Source organism: Osmerus eperlanus, chromosome 18 (assembly GCF_963692335.1).
Source record: "Osmerus eperlanus chromosome 18, fOsmEpe2.1, whole genome shotgun sequence".
Lineage (NCBI taxonomy): Eukaryota > Metazoa > Chordata > Actinopteri > Osmeriformes > Osmeridae > Osmerus > Osmerus eperlanus.
The window spans coordinates 10,962,632-10,975,637 of record NC_085035.1 but is presented as its reverse complement, the minus strand read 5'-3'; the positions used below and the strand labels follow the sequence as shown (position 1 = coordinate 10,975,637).

Below are 13,006 nucleotides of genomic sequence, written 5' to 3'. Positions count from 1 at the left end.
GGGCTGAAAAGTTTGAGAACCCCTGATGTAGAGGGTGCTTTATTAAGTGCAGCCCGCTCTAGACGGGCATTGTACATTTTAAGATCGGGAGAGGTGTTGACAGCTCCTGCAGTTACACACACCCAAGAATGAGTACATGTGTGTACTCTGATTGAATTAATTTGTGTGCTCCAAACACAAGGCAACATCTTCATCTAAGGTATTTATAAAAAATAGCCTGGTTAAACAAATGTTAGGTCAGAGTCTAAATGGTAACGGTTTAATTAAAGGAAAGAAAAAAAAGGAACAGTAGGTGAGAACTTGCATATTTCTATACATACACACACTCAACTCACTCTCTCTCTTACACACACACAAGACAATTAACAAAAAATTGTGCACAAACAGCACACAGCAGACCAAACAGCAACAAACAATCTTGTGAGTGCTGGTTTTGTTACTGTAAGTGGCCTCATACAGTAAGTTATTGTCAAAGGTGTTAAGTTGGAGTTAAGGCATAGCTGTTCCTGTATGACCTTTCTTTCAAACCAAGAAGACACAGCAGTTTGTTGATTTCTATGTCATGAGATGTACACATAGATATAAAAACACCAAAAAGTTCACCCAGTCATGGTTTTTAGTTTTTTTTTTACTTAAGGGCATCAATAGCTTTGGCAACATGACCAAAAACTTCATCCACTGGCAACTCAGAGTCAATCTGGAGAGAGAGGAACAAGAAATATGAAAACATTTTAGAAATACTTTGTCCTAATGTTTGTCCTAATGATCTTTTGCTTTGGTCCCACCTTCCTGACAATGCCACGGCTCTCGTAGAAGGCAATGACTGGCTCAGTGGCTTTGTAGTACAGGTCCAGGCGCTTCTTGATGGTCTCCTCGTTGTCATCAGCACGGCCGCTGGTCTCGCCACGCTTCATCAACCTCTTTACCATGGTCTCAGCCTTGGCATCAATGTACAGCAGCAGACAGGGAGCGCCGATCTGGGAAAAATACAGAAGAACAAAGGTAGTACAAGTGCAAGGTACAAGACTTTTATTCAGCACAAATCCTCCTTTCCGCCTACCTTTTTCTCAAACTCTTCTCCCTGTTTGACCTCACGGGGATAGCCGTCAATAAGGAAGCCCTTAGACACATCAGCCTTGGCTATCATGGCATCCTTGATCATGTCTAAGACTGTGTCCTACAAGGAGATGAAACTATTTAAAACCAACTTATTTTTTTAACAAATCACAACTGAAAATATATATATATTTTTTTTTTTTACAAATCACAACTGAATATATATATATATTTTTTTTTACAAATCACAACTGAAAATATATATATTTTTTAAATGAAATACCAGTATGAAAAAAGGTTCATATGATAACGAATTACTTATTAAAGTACAGGAATAAGTACAGGAATGTTTTCAATTACCGTATTTCTTCGAATAAACGCAGCACCAAAAATGAACGTTGTGTAATAAACGCCGCCCTCGAATAAACGCCGCACCAAAAAAATTAAACTTGGGTTAAATTCAACCCAAGTATTTATTACACATGTACATAACTTCATGTTTGAAAGCTAACATGTATGAACATTTAGGCATGCTGCTTCAGATTTCTACACAATGTAGAACACCTGTATTGGAGACAGTTGTACTACCAACGCACACCTAATTGATAGCCAATGAGAAAGGGAGTTGCCGCACTCATAGACAAACAAAGAATAGACAAGGATGTCAGCGGTAGTAAATGAAACCTGCGTTTTTAGCAGCATTATTCATTTGTCACAATGCCAGCAACCAAGTTGTCTATGACTGCACTGCAGCTACAATTCACGAGATCACCCTTACTAATTAAACGCCGCCCTCGAATAAACGCCGCACCAAAAATGAATGTTATTTAATAAACGCTGCAGTGTTTATTTGAAGAAATACGGTACATACATTGATGATTTAACAAGTTTCTGATAAATCATACATTTAACAAGTGGAACAGTAACAGCATGGATGTTTGCCATAGAATCCGAGAGCATATGGAGCTATCCCCATCTCCTGGCAGAACTCACTAGGGGTACAAGCTCTCCTTTCTGCATAATGGCCTGTAGCTGCAGGCCCCTCTCGGAGCCAGAAGACACCTCAGCGCGCAACAGGTCCCCAGAAGACAGGTGGGTGTAGCCGTACTTTGCCACCACCTTCTCACACTGGGTGCCCTTACCAGAGCCAGGCCCACCTGTGAAGAACACACACGTGTTTGTGTCAGTTTTGTGGAAACTGCATGCTTGTGTCCTATTTTAACCCTTGTGCTACCTTTCGGGTCATTGTGACCCACCGTCGTGTTTCGACAATTTTACCTAATACAAAAATAAAGTGAAAGTTTCTTTTAACAAAAAATTATATCCTGAGAAAAGTGGATTTTGAGGGGTATAGCTCCATAGACCTCCATTCATTTTGCACTTGCCCGTGAGCGCCCTCATATGGAACCAGAGTGGAACTGCAACCAGTTCCGAAGCTGGAAGTTTTCCCGAGTGGAAAACGTATTACGCCTGGGACACACTGGCTGCGAAGCGCCTGGATGCGCCGCGATCGGCTACAATCGGCTACGACTGAGCAAAAGCTGTTCACACCAGACGCGCATTTCTCCGTGCCGGTCACCAAGCCTTTCAGCTACTCTGAGCTTTCCTTTACGATGACATGGTACATAAACATGGCATTGGCTATATCCCATCATTGATCCTTATCTACGTTGTCCTTGTAAAATTGTTGCTGACATACAACAACTCCCTGTGCTTTTCAACTTTGAGAATTCATTTGATGCTGATTTTAGAAATCGACTTAAGGGTTCTCTCTCGGTAGGCTATGTCTGCGTGTGTGTTGTGTGCAACGCGTGACAACTCGTTTCTCTCAAACAAACAAAACAACTACGGGCATGCTAGCTCAACGGATCAATCCGTTTATTTTCATTTGTTTTCATCAGGGTAACCACATGTAAAGGACGTTCGTTACCAACATTGTGTAATTATAAAGTCTACAACTTTACAAATGCGAAAAAAGACGATTTCGTAAGCATCTCGCGAAAAAAATCGCGAGATGCGATCGCAGGCGATCGTTTCGGCAGCTGGTCGAATGCTTACGAAATCGGCTGCAGGATGATGAAATACACCATATTAGTTGATATATTTGAATAAAAAAACATGTTATTAAGATTTTACTCCATTAATTGTAGACTACGGTGAACATTTGTAAAGTTGTAGACTTCATAATTACACAATGTTGGTAACGAACGTCCTTTACATGTGGTTACCCTGATGAAAACGAATGGAAATCAACGGATTGATCCGTTGAGCTAGCATGCCCGTAGTTGTTTTGTTTGTTTGAGAGAAACGAGTTGTCACGCGTTGCACACAACACACACGCGTGAAGATATAGCCTACCGAGAGAGAACCCCCAAGTCGATTTCTAATATCAGCATCAAATGAATTCTCGAAGTTGAAAAGCACAGGGAGTTGTCGTATGACCCCCAGCAACAATTTTACAAGGACAACGTAGATAAAAATTAATGCTGGGATATAGCCAATGCCATGTTTATGTACCATGTCAGCGTAAAGGAAAGCTCAGAGTAGCTGAAAGGCTTGGTGACCGGCGCAGAGAAATGCGCGTCTGGCGTGAACAGCTTTTGCTCAGTCGTAGCCGATCGTGGCGCTGCGCGGCGCGTCCAGGCGCTTCGCAGCCAGTGTGTCCCAGGCGTCTCTGCCTACATCTGCAGTAGCTAGCAAGTCCGACTCTGGCAAGTTAGCCACAACGGATGTAGCCTAAAGCAAATACGTAGACAAAGTCGGCGATCAAGCAAAAGCCCCACTCAAAAAAAATTATATGTATAATATTTCAGTACTTTATTACATGTACCGTAATTTAAACCGGAAGCTTTTAACAATATTACATTTGGCTATGTAGTAGTAGCTACTAAGCCTGCTTCCAAACACGGGTGTTTCATTTTTCTCCCCATTTCTCTTCAATTCACATTTCTAGCACCCCACCCCGAGTTGAGAGCTGTCTCGAGTTATGCAGAGTTTAATGCCACCTACCAGCCTATCTGAACCCTATCTATTTTAACATGTCTACCCCCCCGGTCTCCAGGACACAAACGTTGACAGGTATGGTAATCTCATGCCAAACTTTTGATAACATTTAGGAGCCCTGATTCTATAAATGCATGACAAAATATTTCACTCACCCACCACAAAGATAATCTTGGCATCCTTTATTTTGTCTGGAAGGAACATGGGGATGAAACATAACAAAGTCTGTAAATCTTTAGAAACAATATTATTAATCTACACACTTTTTGTAAAATAAAATTCACAAACCAACAGAACGGTAAGTTTTTGTGAGAAAGGTCCATGTCTCGGTAGAATAACTGCAACCCATTGTTGACAGATTGGGGAACAGATTGACTGCCCTGCACTTGAAGTTCAGTGAAGTAGCCTATCCCTCAGCACACTTATGTATTAGCTGTTATCATGGTAACTATCGTCAAGCACATCACGATGTGACCTCATGACCTACTCTAAGTAAGGGATAATGCCCGACTAGGGGTAGAATATCATACATTATTACACGGCTGTTCTTAATGCTGTAGAATGCACTATTCACTTGAATGGGGCTTCCCAACGTTCTGCAGTCAATTCTTTTTCGATAACTGACCGTTGCTATGTATAATTGACCCCTGTCAAGGGAAGTGGCCTTTTTGCCTCGGATTCACGTCTTTCGTAGCACTCCGCAAGTAGTCCGGTAACTTTTCAACCCCAGCGTACTCCGTTGCTTAGCGACGTCAGCTGTTTTGAAGCCTAAAGAATGTTCAACGTCTATGAAGTTCAACGTCTTTGGCGAACTATTTCTCTGCTGATCAACACTACGAATGGTAACAAATAAATTGAAAAAAAAAGACACACACTGAGTGTTATTGTTTCGTTTTGGCAAGCAGCCGTGTAATAAGCGGGATAATGTATAGAACGCCGGTCATAGTTTATAGAACGCCGCATAGTGTATAGAACGACGGTCATTATCGGGAAAATAAACCCCGACAGTGCAAACAGCACCCCGACGCGAATACATTATCCCTTACATATTGTACACCTCGTCGGGCAATACCTTGCCTATTCACCCAGACCATGGTATAACACTTACTAACTTTAGCTCACAGTGGATGACTTTTGACAAATTATGCTTAAGGTAGGTTCTGTAGCAATTATGGGGTGATTTTGTAAAAAAATATTTTACAAAGGGATACGATGTGAATCACTGGGGAATACTGCAGTAAGCTACATTATATTAGAATATTCTAAATTGTTTCCTCTGAATATGTAAGGTCAAATTGAATCTCTTCAACAAAAATAAATGAAAGGGTAAACAATTCAGATCATTTAGACATCCAAAGCTCTGACTCTAGAGTGTGACTAGAATCTAAAATTGAGAAAAAAAGTTACATTTTCAGACATTTCTGTATTTATTTTTTGTTGCAGTGTAGTCATTTGTTGAGTATGTTGGTATTCTTAGCCAGATTGCTACAGTGTAACCTATCATCCACAAGAGTGTGCAATTGCCCTAGCTAAACACATGCAAAGCTTTCTAGCAATGCGAACACAGATGTACACTTGACAAAATCCAGGAAATCAACTATAATTGTGAATATTTTAAATTTCATTGTTACCCGCCATGTTGAAGAGTTTTCCTTTAACTGTAAAAGAGAAAGAAAGAAAAAATTAGCCCTGCAGATGGCTACTTCGTTCTTACTTATTCCCTTGCAAGAGGTTGTTAGTGTATGCATATTGTCTGACCACAAGAGTGCTTTGCTACAGCATGCTGAACATTCACCAATAACTCACTCTTTGGAGAGATAGTTGCAAATAGTATATAAAGTATTATAGCATATAGAGTATAAATAAAAAAAATAAGTAAGCATGCCTTTCTTTTGTCTCTGTGTTAGGAAGCTCTCTCTTCAGGCTTTCTTAAGAGTCAGAGCTAGGGGAGAATAAGGAGGGAGGGCCATTCCTGGGTGTGTCATGATGTCATGTGTAAACAGATCTTTCAGGTCAAGTGCATGTGTCATGTGACCAGGGGGGTATTCCAGAAAGCAGGTTATGTGACATACCCGGGTAAGTTAACTCCTCAGCTGACACCCAGCGTTGTAGCAACATTGCCAGTAGGTTGCTGCAACATTGTGAATCAGCTGGTGGGTTAACTTACCCGGTTATGTTGCATAACCTGCTTTCTGGAATACCCCCAGGGTAGCCTAGACTGCATATGGTTGTTCAGAATGTGTCTATGTACTGTAACAGCCGGTGTGACAGGTGGAAAGAGACAAAAACTGTTCTTGGACTGGATTCGCTTATAGTAGTAAAATGTGTTGTTAATAGTGGTACTACTAAAGCTGAGATACTTCTATCTAATTAATTCCTATCCATTAACTTCAGATATCTACAAGTTATAATTATTGTAATAAAAGAAGTTGATTTTGAACCACAGCATGTCTAGGGTCAGAAAAGTTGACCGTACATCTGTTATTCAAGGCTTTTCGTAAAAGGATTCCTTTGCTACTGGGCTGGTACACAATGTCCTAGACTTGAACACAAACAGAGACACACACATAAACCCACACATATTCAGTCTGATAGATCAATGCCATGGATGTTTGGTAAAATAAAATGTAACATGCTCTCCTCTCCTTTTTTTTAAACCGTTGCCTGGTTTTATCCTTACAGGGTAACATGTACGGTTGGGAGGCTGTATAACCTTTGCAAATGTCATCCTGAGTCAGCACTGTTCCCCTTTGGGACTTCCAATGCCAAGTATGGTCCCCACATCAGACAGAACCACAGCTCTCCTCCTACCATAACTCCTCCTGCCTCCTGTATGCCATATATGATTTGGGTGTAATAGGTAGGGTGACAACCTGGCTACGACCTTTTCCAGTTGAAGTTTCAGTGTGTGTGTGACAGATTTAACCCGTGAAGTTATGTGTGGATAGAAATATATTGTATGTTAAAAGCCATTACTGTAGGTGGCATGGCATAATCTTAATATACAGAAAAAACATTAATAAATGCTTGCTTGATCATGTACTGTATGAATAATAATAATGTGGTTAACTGGTATTATAGCCATTTAATAAATACAAATTACACGATTTTTGACATTTGTTTAACCAGGTATGTCACATTGAGATTAAAAATCTATTTTTCAAAAGACCTAATTGTAATGCCGAATGGGTTCTTTATCATTGCTACACCACCTATCTGCATAAAACTGTAGAGATTGGCTTCAATACAGTAGACTGTTGTGGGATGTCATTTATCATGTTCTATAATAACGCATGGATCACCTTCACACTAGAAGGTATAAATATTGCTACAATTGCAATCCTTTGTGCACTCTCATATTTATTAAATCAATGTGACACAAACTTTTCACACACTCTCACCATCCAATCCAACTTCTATTAAGCGCATGCCTAACATATAAGTTCTCTAACCTTAAATCCTGACCTAAGAAGTTACTCCAAACCCTCTGCACCTGTTTAAATTCAAGTTTTATTATTGATGTCTGTGGCCATACAGTCCTGATATATAAAGCCCCTGTTTCTCTGTGCAGCTGTCAAAAGCACATGTGGTGTCTAGCCTGAACTTGGTTTAGACCCTGGAAATTCCATGAAAGTGACAACACTTAATGCCATTCACAAGAATGGTGCTAAGCCATAAGCATTTAATCCATCATTGCAACTGAACTCTCCCTATTCTCTCCCTGTGAAGCGAAGCAGGTTACTGAGTTTGTTGTTTGTCTGTAGTGTAATGCACCTTTAATTTGAGTGCATACCCCTTTTAGGAAAGGCAGGACACCTCTCTGACGTCAGTGCTGTTTAGTTTAGATATGTCATGGTGTGTGTCTAAATATGCATGGTGTGTATCTGTATGTGTGTCGGTTAGAGGGATAATGGTGGCTGTTGTTGTTGTGGCTTTGGTGATTTTGGTGTGCGCCACTGTCTGTCGCAGATGTGTGAATGCACAGTGCTAAGAAAATGCTAAGAAAAATACATGACAGTCGACATGATGAAGCAATGAAACTCTGGCTCTGGATAGGTTATGTTTGTCTGATTTGGATGTTAGCACAGTTTGCATAGAACCCCACTAAAACATGTAATTATTCCAGAGTATATCTCTGGAAAGCAATATTAGCAGGAGAAAATAAAATGCATAACATAATAATTATTTGAGAGACTGGTTGCTTAATAATGTTTGTCTGGCAAAACGGTGTCATTAAGATATTTAACATAAGATTTGCTCCTCATGTCTAGGTTGTGCAAGCCTTTGACTCGCCTGACTAATGTCCTCACTGACCACTCCAACCACTAAATGTTTTGCAGCACAGAAACACTTACTGGGATACAATGAGGCTCTCTCTTTCTCTCAATGTGTAAGCAGTCCTTTCCACTCACACACATAACCATCTTTCTCTCTTTATCTCCTGCATCCCCTCTGGAACAATAAGCCCCAGTCGTTTCCGCCACTGCTTCCTGACTTCTTCATGTATGGTGCTATTGTATGCATGTGTGTCTTCTGTACCAACCTCTTGACGCGTTGCGTGGCTCTAGTTCAGTGCTTGGGGTTCTGCTGCTCTGTCTGTGTCCTCTGTCCCTGCAACGCGGCGGCCCTCCCTTCCCCTCCTGCTTTTTATAGCTCAGTTGAATCCTGCTCAGACCGCACAGCATTCTGGGTAGGAGGGAGAGAGACAGAGGAGGAGGGAGAGAGGGGATTAGATAGAGAGGGAGGGAGAGAGATAGGGAGTGTGAGGGAATGTGTGCGTTTTTGTGAATGAAAATGTGTGTGTTAAAATTTTTACTTGCCAAACTAGGCTCAAGTAGGCTGTCAAAGATAAAATACAGAAAAAAATACAAATAAAATGAATTATGATGTTAATAATTAAATCACAATAAACTCCTCAAAAAAGGTTCTGAAACGTTATTTTGGTTGTTTATTCCTCCCCTTCAATAATACCAATTGGTATTGTATTTTATATAGTTGGAAAGCCTGATTAGTCACCTTTACAACAAGGTACAACTTGTAAGGATCGTGCATTCGTGGAATGAGCAACACAGCTAACTGTGTGGGTAGCGGCCCAAAAAAAACAGCCTGGTCACACACTGCTGTGGGATGGCATCCCATTCCTCAACCAGGATTTGTCGCAAGTCAGCCAACATGTTTGCGTTGGTCACTCTACCACATACAGCACGCCCAAGCTGATCCCATGAGGAGTAGGTGCCAAGCTGTTGTGGCTGCGTATGGATCTTCCACACGCAACTGAGGTCTCTGACAGTGTAAAATGAATAAAGGGTAAAAATGGCCAATATGTGTTGTTTTTTCCTTATTACTGTGGGAGGGTGCAATCATCCAATCCACCAAGAAACTCAAAACGAGAGTGAATACCAACAGAAGAATATTGCAGGGGATTTTGGCAAACATTTTTGGGCCGCTACCCACACGGTTAGCTGTGTTGCTCATTCCACAAATGCACGATCCTTACAAGTTGTACCTCGTTGTAAAGGTCACTAATCAGGCTTTCCAACGGTATAAAATACAATACCAATTGGTAATACTAAAGGGGAGAAATAATCGACCGAAATAACATTTCCAAACTTTTTTTGAAGAGTTTATAATAAATACAGTTAGGTCCATAAATATTTGGACATTGACACAATTTTCATCATTTTGGCTCTGTATACCACCACAATGGATTTGAAATGAAACAATCAAGATGTGCTTTAAGTGCAGACTTTCAGCTTTAATTTCAGGGTATTTACATCCAAATCAGGTGAACGGTGTAGGAATTACAATACATTTTATATGTGCCCCCCCCCTTTTTAAGGGACCAAAAGTAATTGGACAATTGGCTGCTCAGCTGTTCCATGGCCAGGTGTATGTTATTCCCTCATGGGAGTTCGTTATTTCATTGACAAGGAGCAGATAAAAGGTCTAGAGTTCATTTCAAGTATGGTATTTGTGTTTGGAATCTGTTGCTGTCAACTCTCAATATGAAGTCCAAAGAGCTGTCACCATCAGTGAAGCAAGCCATCGTTAGGCTGAAAAATCAAAACAAACCTATCAGAGAGATAGCAAAAACATTAGGTGTGGCCAAATCAACTGTTTGGTACATTCTTAAAAAGAAAGAACGCACTGGTGAGCTCAGCAACACCAAAAGACCCGGAAGACCACGGAAAACAACTGTGGTGGATGACAGAAGAATTCTTTCCCTGGTGAAGAAAAACCCCTTCACAACAGTTGGCCAGATCAAGAACACTCTCCAGGAGGTAGGCGTATCTGTGTCAAAGTCAAAAATTAAGAGAAGACTTCACCAGAGTAAATACAGAGGGTTCACCACAAGATGTAAACCATTGGTGAGTCTCAAAAACAGGAAGACCAGATTACAGTTTGCCAAAAAACATCTAAAAGACCCTGTACAGTTCTGGAACAACATCCTATGGACAGATGAGACCAAGATCAACTTGTACCTGAATGATGGGAAGAGAAGAGTATGGAGAAGGGAAGGAACTGCTCATGATCCAAAGCATACCACCTCATCAGTGAAGCATGGTGGAGGTAGTGTTATGGCGTGGGCATGTATGGCTGCCAATGGAACTGGTTCCCTTGTATTTATCGATGATGTGACTGCTGACAAAAGCAGTAGGATGAATTCTGAAGTGTTTCTGGCAATATTATCTGCTCAGATTCAGCCAAATGCTTCAGAACTCATAGGACGGCGCTTCACAGTGCAGATGGACAATGACCCGAAGCATACTGCGAAAGCAACCAAAGAGTTTTTTAAGGCAAAGAAGTGGAATGTTCTGCAATGGCCAAGTCAATCACCTGACCTAAATCCAATTGAGCATGCATTTCACTTGCTAAAGACAAAACTGAAGGGAAAATGCCCCAAGAACAAGCAGGAACTGAAGACAGTTGCAGTAGAGGCCTGGCAGAGCATCACCAGGGACGAAACCCAGCGTCTGGTGATGTCTATGGGTTCCAGACTTCAGGCTGTCATTGACTGCAAAGGATTTGCAACCAAGTATTAAAAGTGACAATTAGATTTATGATTATGTTAGTTTGTCCAATTATTTTTGGTCCCTTAAAAAGGGGGGGGCCACATATAAAATGTGTTGTAATTCCTACACCGTTCACCTGATTTGGATGTAAATACCCTGAAATTAAAGCTGAAAGTCTGCACTTAAAGCACATCTTGATTGTTTCATTTCAAATCCATTGTGGTGGTATACAGAGCCAAAATGATGAAAATTGTGTCAATGTCCAAATATTTATGGACCTAACTGTATAGCTGCAAGCGGAAATGGTGGATTCCTCTTCAGAATTATATATATTTTTTAGCAAATTATAAAAACATTGACACGAGAGAGCGTTAGGGTTAAACCCTCCTGGGGAGTATTCCACAAAGCTGGTTTAACATCCTGTGAACCTAACCCTGAACTCTGAGTTGATTTACCCTAAAATGGGAAACTTCAACTTTTCGGTTCCAGAACAGCTGATTTGAATTAGTTAAATCAAGTCTGTCCACTCGGAGAATGACCACTCATCTACGCGTGCATGAGTACTATTAAAAACCAACATCAATGGAACTCCAATACTAAGGCCACGTTTACACATAGCCGGGTATTTACAGAAACTAATATTTCTGCCCCTCGTTAACGTTAAATAACGTTGTACACACAAGATCGTTTTCTTATTCTGTTTACATTAACCCGCATAAATACGCCCCCGAGCGCTATCATAACTATGCCAAACCTGTAGGCGGCAGTGTAACGAGAAGGATAAAGCCATGCAAACCAGAATTCTCAAAATCAACAACAACTACGAATAACACGATCAACTTCCTTTTCCTTTCAATTGTAAATATGGTGCGAGGTTCATTTGTTTGGATGATTCACAAATAAATGTAACGTGATTCACAAATAAATGACCCCATTACATATTTTACTGTTGATTATTTTTTCTACAGGTACACTCTTGCACTCTTGTGGGGAGTTTCATGTTGTTCAATTGTAACTTGTTTAACTGCATGCTCTTATGGTTCTTCCCTTTGGCATTTATTTGGTTTTCCACAATGTATGCTTCATGTTTTGGCTGCTCGCAATGTTTGGGGCCATCTCATTGTTATGATCAGTCAACTATGCACTTTTGTAAAGCTCTCTCTTGGAAGTCGCTTTGGATAAAAGCGTCTGCTAAATGAATACATTTAACTTTCATAGACTTTTAGCTACGGTACTGATGCTGAGGGCTCGCTGATATCGCTGTCCGTCTTACTAGCACGTCGTACACCAGAAACGTGAAGGCTACAAGAAGATCAGCAAAGCTGTACTTATTAGTCAGAATACTGTAGCAAAAGTGGTTTTAAAAAGATAGAACTGCAACTTACTCACAGAGACGTCCAGGTCGTCCACGGAAGTTAACACCTCGACAGGATCTTCTGATGAGAAGGTTTGAAGAAAATCGGCACGCAAGTTCAATTCAGTTATCTAAAAAAGTAGAAAGCCAAACTGGGGTGACTTTTTCCTGTGACACAATACGGCGTACACTGCAGAGGAATGGCATGCATGGGTGCCGTCCACGAAAGAAGCCTCTCCTAAAGGCCAGGCACAAAAACGCCCGCCTAGAGTTTGCCAGGGCCCATGCTGACAAAGATGAAGACTACTGGGGCTCTATACTCTGGAGTGATGAGACCAAGATAAATGTTTTTGTAACTGATGGCTTCAAAACTGTATGGCGTTGCAAAGGTGAGGAATACAAAGAAAAATTCATGGTGTCTACAGTGAAACATGGTGGTGGCAGTATCCTTATGTGGGGCTGCATGATATCCAATCTCTAAAAGAGGTAATTCTTGAAGAATGGAAAAAGATGGATGTTGCAAAATGTCGCCAGCTTGTTCATTCCAAGCCCAGAAGCCTTGGTGCTGTCATTAACAATC

The 13,006-nt window shown here is 40.8% G+C and overlaps 1 protein-coding gene across 2 annotated transcripts; it reads right to left on the bottom strand.

Moving 5' to 3' along the window:
• Positions 1-232: 232 nt before the first annotated feature.
• Positions 233-12,494, bottom strand: ak1 (adenylate kinase 1). 2 transcript variants are annotated; one of them, XM_062484735.1, is made up of 8 exons: positions 12,458-12,494; positions 8,603-8,745; positions 5,691-5,717; positions 4,215-4,250; positions 2,050-2,213; positions 1,061-1,177; positions 786-977; positions 233-697 (listed from the first exon to the last, which is right to left on the bottom strand). In XM_062484735.1, the coding sequence occupies exons 2-8, from the start codon at positions 8,742-8,744 to the stop codon at positions 629-631; spliced, it is 747 nt and encodes a 248-aa protein (XP_062340719.1). In that variant the 5' UTR covers position 8,745; positions 12,458-12,494; the 3' UTR covers positions 233-628. The 2 variants fall into 2 exon arrangements, with proteins under 2 accessions (XP_062340719.1, XP_062340721.1); XM_062484737.1 differs by lacking the exon at positions 12,458-12,494 and adding an exon at positions 7,512-7,552 and having other exon boundaries at positions 8,603-8,667.
• Between the last annotated feature and the right edge of the window lie 512 nt (positions 12,495-13,006).